Below are 18573 nucleotides of genomic sequence, written 5' to 3' on the forward strand. Positions count from 1 at the left end.
CCCATAACGAGTGGCACTGGTGGTGATACTGGGAAACTGGCGCGTCTAAGGGAATTGCTTGTGGTTAGCCAGTGGGGTAAAACCGAAGTCCTCTCTGTCTGGCTGGTTTGGTTTGCCTTAGAGGTGGAAAAACCCCAGCGTTGGGCTGTAACTGCCCTGCTCTAAGCAATTTGTCCTGAATTGGCACTCTCAGTTGGGTCCCACCAGAACCAGCATAGTTACAGTACCCCTCATTATTTTTGTTCCCCTTCTCTGAACCTTTTTTTATTATTATTATTAATTATTAGAATAAGAGGGGGTAACCACAACTGCATGCAGTATTCAAGATGTGGGCATACTGTAGATTTAGACAGGGACATTATATTTTCTGTCTTATCTATCCCTTTCCTTATGGTTCCTAACATTGTTCGCTTTTTTGACTGATGCAGCACATTGAGCAGATGTTTTCATACAACTATCCACAATGACTCCAGGATCTCTTCTTGAGTGCCAACAGCTAATTTAGAGCATCATTTTGTATATATAGCTGGGATTATATTTTCCAAAGTGCATTACTTTGCATTTATCAACTCTGAATTTCATCCACTATTTTCTCACCCAGTTTTGGGAGATCCCTTTAACTCTTGGCAGTTTGCTTTGGACTTAACTATTTTGAGTAACTTTGTATCATCTGCAAACTTTCTCACCTCAAGCTTCACCCTCTTTTCCAGATCATTTATCGTTTTACTGAAGGGCACTGGCCCAAGTACAGATCCTCAGGGGACCTTGCTATTTACCTCTCTCCATTCTGAGAAAGGAAACAAAGAGTAGGAATAAATGGTCCAATCTTTTAACCAGTTACAGATCCATGATAGGTCCTTCCCTCTTATCCCATGCCCGCTTACTTTGCTTAAGAGCCTTTGGTGAAAGACCTTGTCAAAGGCTTTCTGAAAGTCCAAATACACTATACCAACTGGATCACCCTTGTTCATGTGTGTTGACACCCTCAAAAATTCTACGATTGGTGAGGCATGATTTCCCTGTACAATAGCAGCACTGACTCTTCAACATATTGTGGTCATCTACATGTCTGATCATTCTGTTCTTTACTATAGTTTCCACCAATTTTCCTGATACTGAAGTTACACTTACTGGCCTGCAATTGCCAATATTGCCTCTGGAACTGGCTTTTATTTTTATTTTTTTAAATTGGAGTCAGATTAGTTATCCTAAAATCATCTGGTATAGAAGCGGATTTAAGTGATAACTGTGATATGTAATGTGTTAGTTCTGCAATTTCTTATTTGAGTTCCTTCAGAACTCTTGGATGAACACCATCTGGTCCTAGTGGCTTATTACTGTTTAATTTGTTCTAAAATCTCATCTAGCGACACCTCAGTCTGGGACCGCTCCTCAGATTTGTCACATAAAAAGAAGGCTCGGGGACAGAGGGGGAGGGATCTCTCCTATGTACTCTGCGGTGAAAATTGATGCAAAGAATTCATTTTGCTTCTCCACAAAGGCCTGGTCTTCCTTGAGTGCTTCTTTAGCACCTCAGTTATCTGGTGGCCCCACTGACTGTTTAGCAGTCTTCCTGCTTCTGATGTACTGTACTTAAAAAAATTGCTGTTTGATTGTGTCTTTTGCTAGTTGCTCTTCAAAAAAAAATTTTTTTTTTTTTTGCCTGCCTAATTATACCGTCAGACTTCAAGAGCCAAAGTTTGTGCTCCTTTCCGTTTTCCTCATTAGGATCCGACTTCCAATTTTTAAAGGAAGTCTTTTGGTCTCGGACAACCTCTTTTTAGCCATAGTGGTATTTTTAGTCCTCTTGTGCTTTAAAAAAAAAAAAGTGTATACATGTAGTTTGAACCTCTATTACAGTATTCTTAAGACATTTCCATGCAGTTCGCAGACATTTCACTTGACAATTTCTATTTAACTGAAATCCTCATTTTTGGTCGTTCCCCTTTTTGAAGCTAAATGATTCTGTGGTGAGTTTCTTTGGTATCGTCCCCTCCAAGGATGTTAAATTTAATTACAATATGGTTGCTATTACTGAATGGTTCAGCTATCTCCACCTCTTGTGCCAGACCCCATGCTCCACTTAGGACTAACTCAAAATATTGCCTCTCCCTTTGGGTTCCAGAACTATGTGTGCCAAGAAGCAGTCATTAATGGTGTCTAGAATCGTTCCCTGCATCCTGTCCTGAGGTGATATTTACCCAGTCAATATGGGGATAGTAGAAATCCCACAGTATTGGGTGTTCTCCTGGAGCATTTCACAATCACCATCACCATCCTAGTCAGGTGGTCACTAGCATATTCCTACTGTTATACTCATTTACGCATATTATTTCTAGCTAGAGAGATTCTATGGCACCGTTTGATTAATTTAAGATAATCTAAAAGAAAGCAGAGTCAAATATAGCATAGTGCCACTGCCCCACCAGCACAACCTACTTTGCCATTCCTATATATTTTGTACCCAGTGTTACCATGGTATTTCATTAAGCACTGACTAATTTCAGTCACTACTCTGCCACAAAGAGGGTGCACAAACACGAGAAGTTATCTGAATGGGGGTGCAAGCAGAGCCTAAGGAATGCAGTGATAAATTGACATGCTACTTAAAATACTCATCTTACATGAAAGTACATAAACCCAATGCTAGAAAATGCAAGCTAGTTCAAGAGATTTGGACAACTCAGTTTATGTTTTAAGTGTTAGGCCTTCTAGAAATCTACCAGAGGTGTCTCAAAGATTAACAATTTGGCCAAACGTTGAATCCAATCTTTTATCAATGTAAACCCATATGGCATAATCAGATTTTGAAGAATCAAAGCTTCCATTTAAAAAAAAAATTCTAGGCCTTGTGTTAGCAGAGAACTTTCCAAAAGTTAACTGATTGTTATCCTTTTAAAAAAAAAAAAAAATCTGTTTGCAAATTGGCAAACACACCTTAATTGCTCCAAAGGCTGTGAATTCTACCCGAGCCTACTAAAGCCAAGCAAGAACACATGTCTACAATATATATTTCATTAGACTAGATTGCATGAGGAAGGGGATGGGAATGAAGTCCACAGAAAGTGAGTTGCTGCAGGGAAGAAGAATGGGGATAAAAATAGTAGTAGGCCTAAAACATGAGCAAAAGGCTATGCCATACGCAACAAGGGCTGTAAAAGCTATTACGATATACTGGCTATAATCTGCCCTTGAGGTGTGATAGCCATCCATTAACAGTCAAAGTTCTACTGTGCATTAAGATCTGCATGCAGTTTTAAGTTTATATCCCAGCCCACGTGTCCTACACAAACAGAATTCAACCTCTCAAAAACAGGAGCAACACTCTTGCTTAAGCAGCTCCTTAGTCTTAATATAGGTCCTATGTGCCTAGAGAATTCCCATTTCATAAGATCCTGTAGTAAGATTTTCAGAGCAAGAAAAACAAGGCACCCGTGAAGTGCTCCCATATTGACTTTCTGAAAAGAGTTTAATGAAAATAATGCACATGCCTCAGTGGTATTATGCATAATATGGATCTACAGTAGGCCAGACTAATATCCACAATAAAGTATGATCCTTTCACACAGGAGCTGCTATGAATAAAGTTGAGAAAGTCAAAAAGGAAAAAATGCAAGTAATTCACCTATATATCAATATAAAGCACAAGAGATGTACTCCAAGTTAATAGGAATTGCTTTCATTAACTGGTAACAAAGAATAAGTACACAGTAAGTTTTCTCACAGCAAAATGCCTCAGGGCATCTGAGATTTCCCATCCAAGAGGGGGTGGGGGTGCTGCAGATTGTACAACTGACATGAGTTTACCATACACCTAAAGATGACCTTTACATACAATTAGCTGACTGAAGTGTTGACCAAGGAAAAACAAAGTCAATTTTACACTGGAAGTGCAGGTTCTGTAGGCCCTTCCAGGGCTGTTAACTGAAAGAATCAAAGAAAATGCTACAAAGTAACAGCTCCCAGAACCATTCTGCATAAGTGGGGATCAAGATAGTAATTTTAATTGGCATGTCTTAAAAAATTTGTCCTATTGACGATTTAGAGACTTTATGAAGAACATTGTTCAACTGTAAATATTAAAATAAGCACTGCAAGATCATGTTAAGCTACTAGTTTTCAAAGAAAAAAGTTAAATATTTTGAAGCATGTTACTTACACAGTTAATGTTCTGTAGGGATGATTTAAAATAGGTGTCTAATCAGCCACTCGTTAAATAGTTTGAAATAATTTCAAACCAGACTGCACTTACCTTGGTATTGTAACACATTTTGTATTGCAGTTCTGAGTGGTGATTGCTTTCTCAAGCTCATCTAGTTGTCCTGTTTTCTTGAGCTTCTTGACCAAGCTTTTCACTGCCTTCTCACACCATTTTTCCTCCTGACCATTCTGCTCACCACCACCAGCCCCTCCAGAACCACCAGCTGATTTCTTCCACCCCAGCAGTCTCTTCACAACTGGTGGAGTGAATGGCAATATGGATGACATGTTCTCCAAAACAGCACTCTGTGTCCAATAAGTTAGCTGCCCTATCCAATCTAGGGAAAGAAAGAATGACACATTAGCACCTAGTTTTTAGTGGGGCAGATGTCTTGGTAAGACTCTTTACCCCCAGATGCAGCAGAACTTGGGGACATTCTAGAATGCCTAGTCCGACAAATGAAGTGTTTGTTTTTTAACTAGAAGACAGCATTAACTTTCTATGTTAGCTTCACAGACTAGATTCCAGTCAGGTACAAGTTTTCCCTTTTTCCAATATGCAAGCGGTAGCAAACCATCCATCCTCTCCCTCCAAATCCACACCATGTACCTATGGCATTCTCATACTGTATTGTGAAAGTTCTAAAAGTCATAATACGCACTACACACCTGTTCTCGGCTGTTTAAATGAAGGCAAGGGATTTAAACAGAAAAATGTCTTGTTCTATAACTTGCCTGTGACTAGTGCAGAAATCAGTTTGTTTTTGCATCAGATCGATAGTTTTCCCGCTTGTGATACCACTTGTTGAGTGGATTAAATTTTTTTAATAACTTATCATTTTACAGGTAGCAGTTCAATAAATACAATGGAGTTTTAAAAGAGTGACTCATCTAGATGCTACTAAGAGGACATAGTACAGGATAATCCTCCAAACTGAGCAGATTATACAAACCCAATTCATTTGTTCACTTTAAAATTTTGATAAATTTGCAGTAAGATATATATACCAAGGTACACATTTTGTCCAGCTTGGAGTAAGATGTCACTTACTTAATTCATGACTTGGACATGTCACTATCATTGTTGCATAGAAGAAGTCTTCTGCCAACTTTTAGCTAGCCATTTGCTGCCATACCAGAATATTTAAATGGCTACCAAATTTTATTTGCACAAGGGATGCAATCAATTTGAAGCCTTTTTTTTTTTTTTAAACTGACTTCTAAGGGGTGGTATACTATTGGTTTTCTGCAAGCTATTTGAAGAGTGTAAACATTGGCAATGAAGTCTTCCAAAATTCAGTAAGAATACCAAGAACTTCATTTGTATTTAATCCAAGCTTTTGTCCACTGGTGCTTGCAACAGAAGTAGTTAGATCTATCTTTGCATCATACGGTCTTTCATCTGATATCCACTATCAGTTCAAAAAGAAGTCAACAGGATGTCTGTGGGTTTATATAGCTGCAAGCCTGGAAAGGACACTGAAATGCATGCCTTACTTAGAAGTCACCCTGCCTGATGCTGTTTGACTATTCTGTATCTGATTTAACTGTTGTAAAGAATTCTTAATTTCTATTAATGTTTAGTAATTTGGGATAATCCATATAAATTCAGAACCAACTACAGAGTTTGGGGGAAGACAGACAAGTGTTGTGACTTTCCTAAGGACAGCAGTCTTGTGAATAAATCATGGGACTGGAAAGTCAGAAACTATAGGCTCTAATTGTATCTCCAGCAGGGACTTGCTGTTTGAATTTCAGCAAACCACTTAACTGCCAAGCCTCAGTTCCCTCAACTGTAATGTTTCCTTACTTCACAGAGAGCTGTGGGACTTCAGCATTTCCTCCTGGCTCCCAAACCTAAAATCAGTCCACTAAATCAGAGTTTTTAAGATAATCTACATCCTCAACCAGTGCCTCCATGCACACCCCACTTCCCTTATATTAAAGGAAAACTGATTTTACTTAAACCGAGATTTCTCCCATGTGAGCTAACAACCATATTAGTTTGATTTCATATGCTTCAATATGAAAGCTTCACATCTCAAATTTTGAAAAAAAAATGTGAGTTTACAGGGATACAGAGAACTGTTGCTTTCACTGAACATGCTTTTTTTTTTTATTAAGTTATAATTTTTGAACACTGTTATACTTGGTGAATATTCACCAGGATCAATTTCCCAACGCTTAAATTATAAATTACAATCTTAGTTACACAGGTATCATTGACTAGCTCCACTGACTTCACTGGAGGAAAACAGATTTATTTGAGAACCCGGTCTTCAAATTTTGGCTTGTACACACGGAGCTCTGCATAAGAAAGGTATATATGAAGATGGAGAACATTTCCTCTGTCCTTCCATTAGTCTACTCTTGATTTGAAATTAATTCATTACTGCATTAATTTTGCAGTGCTATCTTCTCCATGTATTACGATAAAATAAAGCCATTACTGGAGCTAGGTTTCCAGTTGAGAGTCCAGAAGACTGAATTCATCATCTGATATTTAAAACACACACACATAAAATAGGGCACTTAGTTTGGCCTTCTTTATACTTCACATAAGAACAGCTATACTTGATCAGCCCCATGGTCCATCTTGTTCGAGAGTGGCCACAACCAGATGCTTCAGAAAAGGTACAAGAAATCTAAATCAGCAGATGATGGATAATCTGACTCCCATGACGGTCTCATCCTAATCATTAACACGGTCAAACTCTGAAGCATGAGGTTTTATCTCCCTTTCAAAACTTTAACTAGCTAGAACGAACATTCAAATAAGGCTCCAATCTCTCCAACTCTTGCCAAGTTCTTGGCCTGGACGTTCTGCAGCAGTGAGTGCCAGTGAACTTACACATTTTATGAAATTATTTCCTTTGATCATTTTTAAATTTGCCACCTGTCAGCAGCATGAATAAAATTCTATGGTTATTTGACTGACCTGTTTATTTGAAACAAAGACAGGCTTATTTTTAAAAATAAACCCATTTAAAATTAAATAGGAAACTGACAACCCATGTTAAGGCCTACATTTACTAGACTCTAATAATTTAAAATAAATAATATTGAGCAATACATGTTTGCTGCTGAAGTTTTAAAGAAAGTCAAACCACGGAATTGCTGGGAGTCAGACTAAAAACCAGGAACCAGAGTTTGTGGAAGTACTAAAGCAGCTTTTTTGACAGCAATAGATTATGCTGCAGGTGCCAAGAGAATCTCTTCAGTTCAGTTTATTCAACTAGTTCAATTCAGTGACTAGTTCATTCAAAGTTAAGAAATTAATAGGGCGCTTAAAAGACAGGAAATCTTGTTTTCCTCTTCCAACATGTGCATAAAAATTAGGTACGAGGTTAAGATCTACAAGTTCTAAAATCTTGATGAATATGACCCCAGAAACAATCTGTTCAATTCATTAACTACTTCCTTTGTTTCATCAGTTAGCTAGCTATGCAAACCATTGTTCTGATATATAACGTTTATCTGGCACATTTTTATTTAGGAAGAGTTTTAAAGTATTCTTATGTACTTGAGTGTTTATTTCAATCCAACTAGATAGTAACAAACTACAATAAAAATCCATCATTCACCATTTAACAAATAAATTTAAAAAGTTAAGAATCTGAATAAAAGTAAACTAAGCTATACAATATATGAATGAGTGTATTGTCCTGGTTACCCAAAAGAAGCACCAAATTTAGCATAAAGGCTGTATTTAGTTGCAAATCAAATACCTTTTTGGTTACTCATCAGTGAGAATTAATCTCTCTTTAGGGAAAAAACAATAATACACATGCAAAATAAGACTGAAATCAATGATTTACATCAAGGTTTTCTGCTTGCTGATTTAAATCATGATTAAAATAGCCAATTTTAATTGCTTTGATTTAAACCAATGTACCCTACCTTTCAAGGCACTGAATGTTCCCTTGCTCTTGTGTTACAAGACAGTGTGCAAACAACCTACCTTCAATTCACTCTCTTACATTCTCTTATTTGCCTCTAAGGTAACAATCCATCTCTTCTTAGGAGAGTTTTACATGCCCCTAATCATTCTTGTTGCTCTTCTCTAATTTTGAGAGATCCTTTTTGAGATGGGTAACCAATACTGCACAGTGTTCTCCATCAGGACATGCCATTGTAAATCAATGCTACCTGAGACTTTGTATTCTCCTTCCCATTCTTTATTCATCCTTATATTGGGGGGGGGGGTTGTTTTTTTGTTTTTGGAAGACAGCTGCACATTTAGCTTATACCTTCACTCTCTGCCACACGACACAGATCCCTTTGCTGAGTCTTTCATTGACTTAGAACTGTTTTGTGCTTGAGTACAATTTTTACTTGGCATTTATCAACATTAAGCTTATCATACTCCTTTATCCACTTTGCTATGTCCAAGAAAGGATTAGACAGAATTTTCCTTTGCAAAAAGGATATTGGTTAGATCTTAACCAAACAGGATCTTCTAGCTCTAGCCTGTGTTTAATTATAGTTTCAAACAGTTAATCGGGTACAGGTGAAAGCTCACTGGTAAGGGCCTAATTTTAAATACAAGTACATTTGCTACCCTCAAGTCTCAACAGTAGCTGATTTTGAATGCGATGGCAACTGGCTTTGAGAGTGGCCACATTCGGAGAAAGAAAAGAAAGATAAAGCTTTTCTAGAGTATCAGTTTGTACTGTGAAGGCTCTCTCTCTCTCTCTCTCTCTGAAGAGAACAGAAAAGCTTCAGAATTTTAACACTGCAGAATGCCAAAACTCATGACACCCTCTTAAATTTTTGGGATGCTTAATTTTCCTAAGATAGCTTCTTGCTCCTAGCCATTGTTATATTATTACATCAGAGCTTAGTTGTGTTTCAGTAAAACAGTGTCTACTTACAGGTTATTTCACCTGTGACCTACACATTTGTCATGCAGAGCACAGAGAAACGTGACAAGAGTAGGGCAGGAGTGTTGATTTAAAAAAAAAAAAAATCAAGATCTGTTTTGAAATTGTCAAGTCTCTTTTGAATATGCTGAATTAGCTTTATTTGTAAAGCTACACTCTCCCCCAAAAATCAGATACACCACAAAGCAGAGGCTATTAAAACATGAAGTCTGACTGCACAGACGTTAACTCTGATGGGAGGGGGTGCACACGAGGAACTGGCAGTAAAGAAAAAAGTGTATTTGCCACCATCAAAATGGCTGAACGAAGTCTGCAAGCTTAAAAATAAAAAGCTACCTTTAGGCTGAGGCCAAGCATGGAAGCTTTCAGAAGCTTTCCCTCTGATGCTAAAAAGTTCTGAGGAATTGAAAATATGGTTATCAAAAGAAGTTTTGCAAATTCTGAAACAGTGCCATCAGATTCTGATCCAGACCTCTTTACCTACATCTTTGTCACATTATCCAAAAGTTATCCAAACAGGAATTAATGTTGTAACTCACCTTAATGTGCACCAAGCAAAAAGCCACAAATGAAGAATTGCACAATTGTGGCTGGAAAACTGATGCAAACAAAGTAACAACAATATGGATGCTGATCCCATGCTGTGCTGATGAACTACTCCGGCAAAAGCTCAACTGTAAGTTTTATTCTGTTCTCTTTTCCATGCCTTCATAGGGAGTTCATATGGCTTTATTCTAGACCACTGCCACTTCACTATTTGCCCTGTTTAGCACTCTCAACTCACAAACATCATAATGTTTACTATGCCAATGATTCAAGTCTATTACAATCCCAACCCACTGCTAATGAGCCAGTCCCATGTCAGCCCAACATCTTCTTGAAGTCCTGGTGTCAGCTTAATATGGTTAAAAAATGGAACTTCTGACTTTTCCTCTTAATACATCCTCATTCTATACAGTCACTGTTGATATCAACCTTTGTCATTTGCTCATGATCTAGGCATCATCTTCAACTACTCTCCCCCCCTTAGAGTGCCATGCTCCACATCCTACCCCCATGTCTAAAAAGCTTTATACAGCTTCCCTCCAAAGTGTCTAGAATCTCACCTATGTCCACACACCTAAAACTCAACCATTTCCCATACAGTTAGTTGCATCTTCAACCAATGGCCTGCATAATACCTCACACCGCCTATTCCACTCTAAGAAATGCAATTAAAAACTGCCTCAGCCCCCTGGTCCCGCCAGCAACTCCCTTTTCCACCAAATCAAGCTCAAGCCTGTGGAGCCTGTCTTCAAGGCCCTCCACCAGTTTATCTCCCACTCATTTGTTCTTATTCCATTGTCTGTCCCTTGCTCCCATCATTACATCCTCAAAGTTTGTCCTCTTCTGACATAACTATCTACACTCTGACACACTAGCCCAACACATTGAACACCCTCCCTATAATGAGGCATCAAATCACTAGATGCACTTCTGAAACATGCACAACAAAATTACTGAATTAACATTGCCCTGTACTTAGCCAATTAGGAATAAGCAACTTACATTAACTATTTTGTTCCCCTCCACATCCTTTGCACCTTGTGTCTTAGACTGCAATTTCTGTTGTGTCTCACGGTATGTCTACACAGCAAAGTAAACCCCACAGCGCTGAGTCTCAGAGCCTGAGGCCAACTGACTTAGGGGGCTTTGGTTGCCGGGCTAAAAAGACAGCCATGTAGACATTTGGGTTCAGGCTGAAGCCCAGGCTCTGAGACCCTTCCCCCTTGGTGGGTTTCACAGTCCATGCTCCAGCCTGAGCCTGAAGGTCTACAGGGCTATTTTTAGCCCCACAGTCTGAGCCCAAGTCAACTGACTCAGGGTTTCACGTAGCTGAAGTTGCGTAACTTTGATCTAACACCGCACCCCCGTGTAGACCAGACCTAAGGGTATGAGACCATCCTGCTGTGTAGGCAGGACCTAGCACTCTACGCATGCATTTGTAATAGCAAGCGCTCCTCAAGGCTATGTGCTGTAAAACCAGGTTAACAGGAGAGTTAGCCTACTTGAGGTAAATTATCCATCTTTAATGTGGAGTTGAAATAACTCCAGTTTTATCTAGCTGCAAATATATTTCTGCTTTCTGATGTGCACATGAATTAACAGTGCAGACTAAAAGCTGATAATTGTGGTACTTCTAAGTCACAATTTTGAAGTCAAGCTTGCTATTCTAAACCTTAATTTACTTCATTCTGCTGCAGTACCTTTGCACATGTGTTAAAGATAAGCCAATGATCCTGGAAACAACCAAACATAGAAGATGAAGAGGGACCCTTACAGCTGACATGCAGGAGACTAAAATCATGAGGACAAAGGCTGTACCTTCTTGAATGTCTGGAAAAATCTGTTTATAGTAGCACTAGTGATGTTCTAGAAACAAAAGCACTTTGTTCATGATGTACAAGGTTTGAAAACATTTCAGATCACAAGTCTGCTTGCTCATCTTAAAAAGATTAAATAAAATCTTATCTTCCCTAGTTTTACTGGAAGATTTACTGTAATTCTAAGGAATCTGGTTTGTGAGCACTAGAGTTTACAGAGGCAGAGCTGGAGCGATGCAGCTGTGCCACTGTAAACTCTCTAATGTAGTAGTTCTCAACCAGGGGTATGGATCCTCCTGGATGTACGCAGAGGTCTTCGAGGGGGTACATCAACTCATCTAGATATTTGTCTAGTTTTACAATAGGCTACAGAAAAAGCACTAGCAAAGTCAGTACAACTAAAATTTCATACAATGACATGTTTATACTGCTCTATATACTATTGCAAGTACAATATTTATATTCTAATTGATTTGTTTTATAATTATATGATAAAAATGAGAAAGTTGGCAATTTTTCAGTAATGGTGTGCTGTGACTCTTTTGTATTTCATAAGCAAGTAGTTTTTAAGTGAGGTGAAACTTGGGGTACACAAGACAAATTGGACTCCTGAAAGGGGTACAGTAGTCTGGAAAGGTTGAGAGCCATTGGTGTAATGTAACCGCTCTAAGCCGACTTAGTTACTGCTACTCGTGGGGCTGGAGTAGTTATGTCGGTGGGAGAAGCTCTCCCTCCAATATAGCATTGTCTACACCAGCACTTAGGACAATGTAATGTAAGCTATACAACAATAAGTACTAGTGTAGACATACCCTTAGATAAGAAAGCAAGGGTGTTGAGCACCTCCAGAAACAATCTCTCTGAAGACGCACTGTGCAGTTCAAAAAAGACTTAGCCTCTCTAAGAGTCCATTTTCCTCAGATTTCACTTCTCATCTCTTGTGATGTCATATGATCAGCCTTTTATAGAAGGCCACAATAGACAAAGCCTCACTTTCTAATGTTAAAAGTAGGCTTTTCAAGTTTTAGGCCTCTTTCAATTAATAAGAAACAGGGGGGTAGACAGGAGGAGCAGCTCCCCTGTCCCCTTCATAGGTCAACTTTAATATTAATTCAGTACAATGTCACATTTAAGTAATTAACTGAAGCTTAATATATGTAAGACAATAGTTAAAAATCCTTTAGTTAGCTTATATAATACTGAAAGTTGAGGCTTTAATAGGGCATTCAACAAAGGAAAATGTTTACAATTTATCTTATGTTACAGTATTAAGAATGAGAAGCTTGCAAAAAGTAAACAGTGATAATCTGATTTTTTTTTCTTCAATCTTACCTTAAAGAATCATTTAAGCAGAACACTGATTTCCAAGTTCATAGAACCATGTTTGTATCGCAAACATGGAAGATATTTTATTAAATTTAAAATTTATGAAAGTTTTTCCATTCACCTTAGATTGCAGAAAACTCAAATTTTGCACCAACTAACTGAAGTGAAAGGAGTCTCTAATCTGAGGACACTCTTTGCACTTGCCTACCAATCTAATGTTAATAGTTGGATACCAAAGAAAAACAATTCAGCCCTAGAGCCAGATAATTCACGTCTATCTTTCCCCACTACTTCTGGAATTCTGGGACACTAATTAGCATATGCAATAAAGGGAGAGGTGAAGTGGGCATGATCCAATACAACACTGGATTCATGACATGGGACAAACTCAGCCTGCCTCCTTCTAGTGCTGCTGCATAGCTTCTGAACAGCAACTGCACATGCAAGAACAGATTGATGTACTAAGCAAGAGCCTCAGCTCTCTCCTGTCCCTCTCCCCCACCCAGTCTTGGGCAGGTGGAACAGTTTCACACCCTCCCCTCCCCACTCCAGGAGGGGGATAGGGGGGAGAAGGGGAGAATCCAGCCTGCTGAGCAATGGCCTCAGTTCCAGTCCCAGTTCAGCTCTTCAGCCAATTAGGCCAGCAGTGGGGAATGGCTCTAAAGCTGCTCGCCTCCCAACAAGCTCCATCTGGTCAGTTAACTGGTCCGAAGCTCCATCTGGCTAGCTAATGGGCCAGTGCCCCAAGTGGCAGAGCCAAGCACCCTCCTCAGCTTTCATATCAGCTGCTGAAGCTTAAGGCAGACCCCTCCTGCTCTTAAGACAGTTTTACTTAAGGGTAACTTTAAAGGTGTGATTCTGCAAGTACCACCAATTTAAACACCCACTGTTTAAAAGTAAGTTTTGCATTCTTATACAAAGGAACATTAACAATACCTCCCAAAATACTTGTTTATCATTAGAAACACTGTACTTTTGTAGCTCCTGTGAAAGTCTCAAAGCACATTCCCCATCTTCTGTTAAGCAAACTGTACAGTTGGATCATATCTTAAGTGACTTACCGAGGCTACAAAGCAAATCCACTCTTGAGGATGCATGAATGTCATCCCTGTAGACTCCCTAGCACCATGGGATGTGATTCTAGTTGGCGCCTCAGGATACCACTGTAAGAAGTCAATCCCAACCCTGCTGCTATGTCACACTTTAACCTATTCTCCAATCTTAAAAACATTAATATCTCCATCTAAACTGACACACTGCAAGCTTATATATAGGTACATGCCTCTGAAGCCTCAAAAAAAGTGTTTGAAAGTTAGAACTCTGCATAGAGTGATGACTTTAAGAGCCATCAGTGCCACGTCATTGCTTTTTTTAAGAATTAAGACAGCCTGTTTTCCTTATCAGTCATTTCATGAAACAAATGAGAAAGTCTTATAAAGCTTAATATACTTAGAATGAAGGTATTACGAGAAACTCAAGTGCCTACCATGAATTATGAAAGTTTTTAGAAGCCAGATCTTTTCCTTCAAATACTACGGGCTATTACAAGTTAAAGTATTAGAGACACGAGCCTAACTTTTTTCCTTTGTTGTTTTATTAGCTATATTGTCAGCTCTTATGGGGAGTTAGAGTTGAAAGATAGGAATTTTAATGTATTGATAGAAATGACTATTTTTATGTGGCGTTAAAAATTAGAGGCAGGAGAAAGGAGAAGAGTCACTTTTAGTGATCTTAGGCCTGGTCTACACTATAAAATTAGGTTGTTTAACTACATTGGTCAGGGGTGTGAAAAATCCGAGCAGCACTGTTAAGCCAACCTAAATCCCTGTGTATAGAGCGCTAGGTTGATGGAAGAATTCTTCCACTGACCTAACTACCACCTCTCAGGGAGCTGGATTACCTACGCCAGCAGGAGAATTCCTTGCATTGAAGTAGGCAGAGTCTACACTGTAGTGGTACAGTAGCAGCGCTTTAAGTATAGACATACCCTTAGTAATATGACTAACAGAGCAGAAGTATTTTAGCAACCTAGGTAAAGTTACAAAGAGAGCAATTATCAAGGATTCCACTTCACTTAATTCATCACTTCATCTGTTTTTAAGTTACTCACTGCATGTATACCCAATACTCTAAGCAAGTTTTTCAGAATTTCATTGTTTGCTATCAAAGCTAAATAAATAGAGAGAGCGTGCACATTTGAAACCATAACTCTGTTTCTGCTGAAATGTTGTGTGCGTGTGTCCACACTTCAGCAGAAGCAGAGTTATGGTTCCAAATGCTATGGCAATTGTGCAAGTGTTACATGGAGGTTTTTATGCATTCTATTCAAATCTCAGTTTGACTACTAAAAATATACATATGTGCACGTTTAACAGAGAAACATGTTTAAAATGGCCACTAGAAGTAACAACAAAAGAAATCAAGAGTGAAGAAAAGTCTGCTAAGCTATATAAGTTATAGAATATATAAATATTCTACTATAAAATATAAGCCAGTAGAATGAGGACAACTAGTAGGCAGTAGAATGCGGACAACTAGTAGGCAGGGGTCACTGAAGTCCCCCTCAATGCAGACTAATACAAAAAAAATAATAATAATAACTACCTAGTTCTTCATACAAGTCAAGCAAAGTCTGCCAACAAAATGCAGTAACAGAAGGATACAACAGATAAAATAATGAAGCTTATGGTTTATCTTATAAAAGTGAACAAATTCCCCCCACCAACACACACACTGTCCTGAAGTGACTGCGTCTTCAGTCATTATTTATATAGTTGAGATCTGTTGATGAAACAGAAGTTCCAACCTAAGCTGCTCAGATAGCAAGAAATCACTCCCTTAACTACTCTCTTGTAGTGCACAGTATAATTAGTGCTATTGTCAGTTATCCATAAACCATAGTAAAATGTCAAGAGGAATGAAACCTGAGCCTACATAGTGCACTTTCTACAGGGACATTTCAAAGAAACTAGTTGTTTTCAACTTTCAGAATTATTACCTGCACTCCCTCAATTTCTTCTAGCCCAGACAGTACTGAACACAGGACTGCCTGTACCCTGTGTTCTACTACAAAAACCACTAATCCCATCGCATGACCTGCAGCAATTCAGTTTAACAAATTAACAGTTACAAATATTTTGGCAAAGTAAGCTTAGGTATTGTTTGCCTCTCATCACAGTTCACAAGCAGTTTGTGGCTTTATGATAAAAAAAAAAAGTCATTACATCCAATTTGAAAAGCAGAATTTACAGCTCACTTAGTAAGTCCGTCTCATAAATGGACGCTTTCAATTACAGAGAATTTACACACACAGCCCATTAACACAGTGTTAATACTTTTACAATAACTAAAGTTTCATCATGTACTGTTCTTTATTGAGACAGAATCTGGAATTCTCTTCTCCCTGTCCAATTCCTCACCCTTCAGACATGTTGCAAGGTTGGTTCTCCTAAGCTTTTTTTTTTTGGGGGGGGGGGGGGGGGGGATGGGAAGAGTTTACATCTCTCAAGCTTTCAGCAATACTGAGCATTTACAAGCTCCAATTAAACTCAATGGTAACTACAGGTGCTCAGCACTTTGGAAAGATCAAGTTGACATAAGATGATTGAGAAGGATCCGGGAGGGCCTTTAGTTTGGAAAGTCTCATTGTATGAACAAATTAAAATCAACAAGGGGGGGGGGGGAAGGGGAGAGAGAAGAGAAAGAGGTCAGTTTAGACAGGAACTAAACCCTTAAAAAGTGTAAGCCTTTTCAATTACCATTTGACCTTCTAAACCTCACTAGAATTGATTATTCCTACTGTAAGTTTGACACAACATAGAATATCCATAATTCTAGTCTTCGCTATCAAAAGAACTCTGAAATTCTGCACACTATTTTTGCTAATCTACGCTTCTGAGTCTGAACTGTATGGGGCTTCAAAAAGGAAATCTAGTGCAGTGGTAAGCTACCACATCTTCCAATACATTGTTAAACATCAATTTGAAATTCCTGTAATTGGGTTTAAATAATCAAATTCTTTAAGAATTGAGTCTCATTGAGGGTTAATACCATATTACACCTTTGCTTGGGGGGGGGGGGTGGAGAGTTAGGAGTGTGCACTATAAGTTGGTTTGGTTTTAGGGGGTGGGGAGGGGGCAAGAACTTCACTTCTACACTCTCTCTTACTATAGAGTTAACCTCATGATAAAGTTAACACCACAACAGCAATCTTAGCTATTTAAGACTATAACTAGAGTAATGTATCAAACTGATTTTTACCTCCCTTGATACTTGAAAGACCGTTAATAATTTTGTGGAAGCAACAAGTTAAGATACCCCTGAAGAGCAAAATATAATCCTCTTTTTCTAATGCCAGAGAAAGAACAAAAATATCTATGAAGGAAAGTCTACAAATCATTTCAAATGGGAATCTTATCTGATTGAAAGGGCCCCTTTCTCTCAGCTACAGGAACCTGATCAGTTTGGGGTGAAAAATGAGTGGTCACAGGGGAGGGGGGGCTGTCTTATTTATTTTATATATACTAAAAAAAACTTTTTTTAAGTTTGCATTTTGCTAAATTTGACACACTGCAATCACACCACAATTAAGTTAGCCAATTGTAAACAATTGTAAGTATATAAAACTGTCCTTACTGCAGCCATTTGTTAGATAAGAGAAGTTCGCTTAAAAAAAAAAAAAAATCTTAAAAAAGACACCCTCTCTGATCAAATGCAATAATTTAAATGGCTTATTTCACTGTAAGCTTCTTGATACGAATATATCTTCATTATTTGTATACACTCAGGAGGCTGCTTATTATAGCATTAAAACACTTCATCAGAGATATGTACATCTCAGCACTCACATAAGATATACTTTAAGAAAATGTTTTCAGTCACCCATAGTATGCAAACAGTATTTGTCTGGTAGATGTTTATATCTGGAGTAGATCTTAACTAAACTTCCATATTGTAATTGTTAAGAATGTTTTTCTACAAGCTGTAAGCTTGGTTTGTGAAGCAGGAGAGTACAACAAACAAGAAGAGTGATTTTAGATTTGAAATTGAATCCCAAACTCAACTTTCAAACAGCCTTGTAAGACTGTCTTCTTACCCAACCATCCTTTATACAGAGTATAAACTAACGATTTTACTTAACTATTTTTCCCCTCACACATATACACAGTACTACAAGTAGGAATTTTGCAAAATTGCTAAAATAACCACTATTTGCAGTTATTAGAGTACATCAATTATAGCACCAACTTGATAGGATGTGCTTATTTGTGTCTCAGGCGATATACTTCACAGATGTTTGCTTACATCTAGGTGAAGAGGATGAGCATTCACTGCCTACAAGCAGGGAAGAGAGGGTCAACCCCTAGGTAACACCCACTGGAGTTAAGGCTGAAAGTCACTTTCCATCCCCACCGCTTTATTTTCAGCTCGCTCACAATTTTATACAACGTTGGCTTCTCCGGCCGTAATTTTCCACATTTAATCTGTGTAAAGATCTTCGTTTGGCAAAGTCTGAGCTAGAGTTTTTCAAGGCTTTTGGGGGAGGGGGGGGTGGATAAGGGATACTGGCCTGCAACCCCAGCCCCGCACAAATCATAGTGTCCCCGAAAGACAGGCGCACCCCCCACCCCCCTGTTTATCTCCTGGGAACAGGATGAGAACAGGGCCCAACTGCTTACCAGATTGGGGAAGAGGGGGAGGCAAAGAGAGAATCGGGCCCAGTGTAAGGCGCCCGAGCCCAACCCCCCCCACACACACACTCCCCGCCAGCCTCAGCCCCCCACAAACCGAGCCTCCCCCCC

At 38.7% G+C, this 18573-nt stretch overlaps 1 protein-coding gene across 3 annotated transcripts in view; it reads right to left on the reverse strand.

The window, feature by feature from the left end:
• The window catches only part of SMAD2 (SMAD family member 2), a 75859-nt gene that overhangs the window by 57039 nt on the left and 247 nt on the right, over positions 1–18573 (reverse strand). For all 3 annotated transcript variants that reach the window (XM_026649311.1, XM_026649312.1, XM_026649310.1), the window contains exon 2: positions 4253–4538. In XM_026649311.1, coding sequence (XP_026505096.1) covers positions 4253–4488 — 236 coding nt within the window. In that variant the 5' untranslated portion in view covers positions 4489–4538. The remainder of the gene's footprint in view (positions 1–4252; positions 4539–18573) is intronic.

This window comes from Terrapene carolina, unplaced genomic scaffold (assembly GCF_002925995.2).
Source record: "Terrapene carolina triunguis isolate 2854851 unplaced genomic scaffold, T_m_triunguis-2.0 Scaffold69, whole genome shotgun sequence".
NCBI classification, from domain to species: domain Eukaryota; kingdom Metazoa; phylum Chordata; order Testudines; family Emydidae; genus Terrapene; species Terrapene triunguis.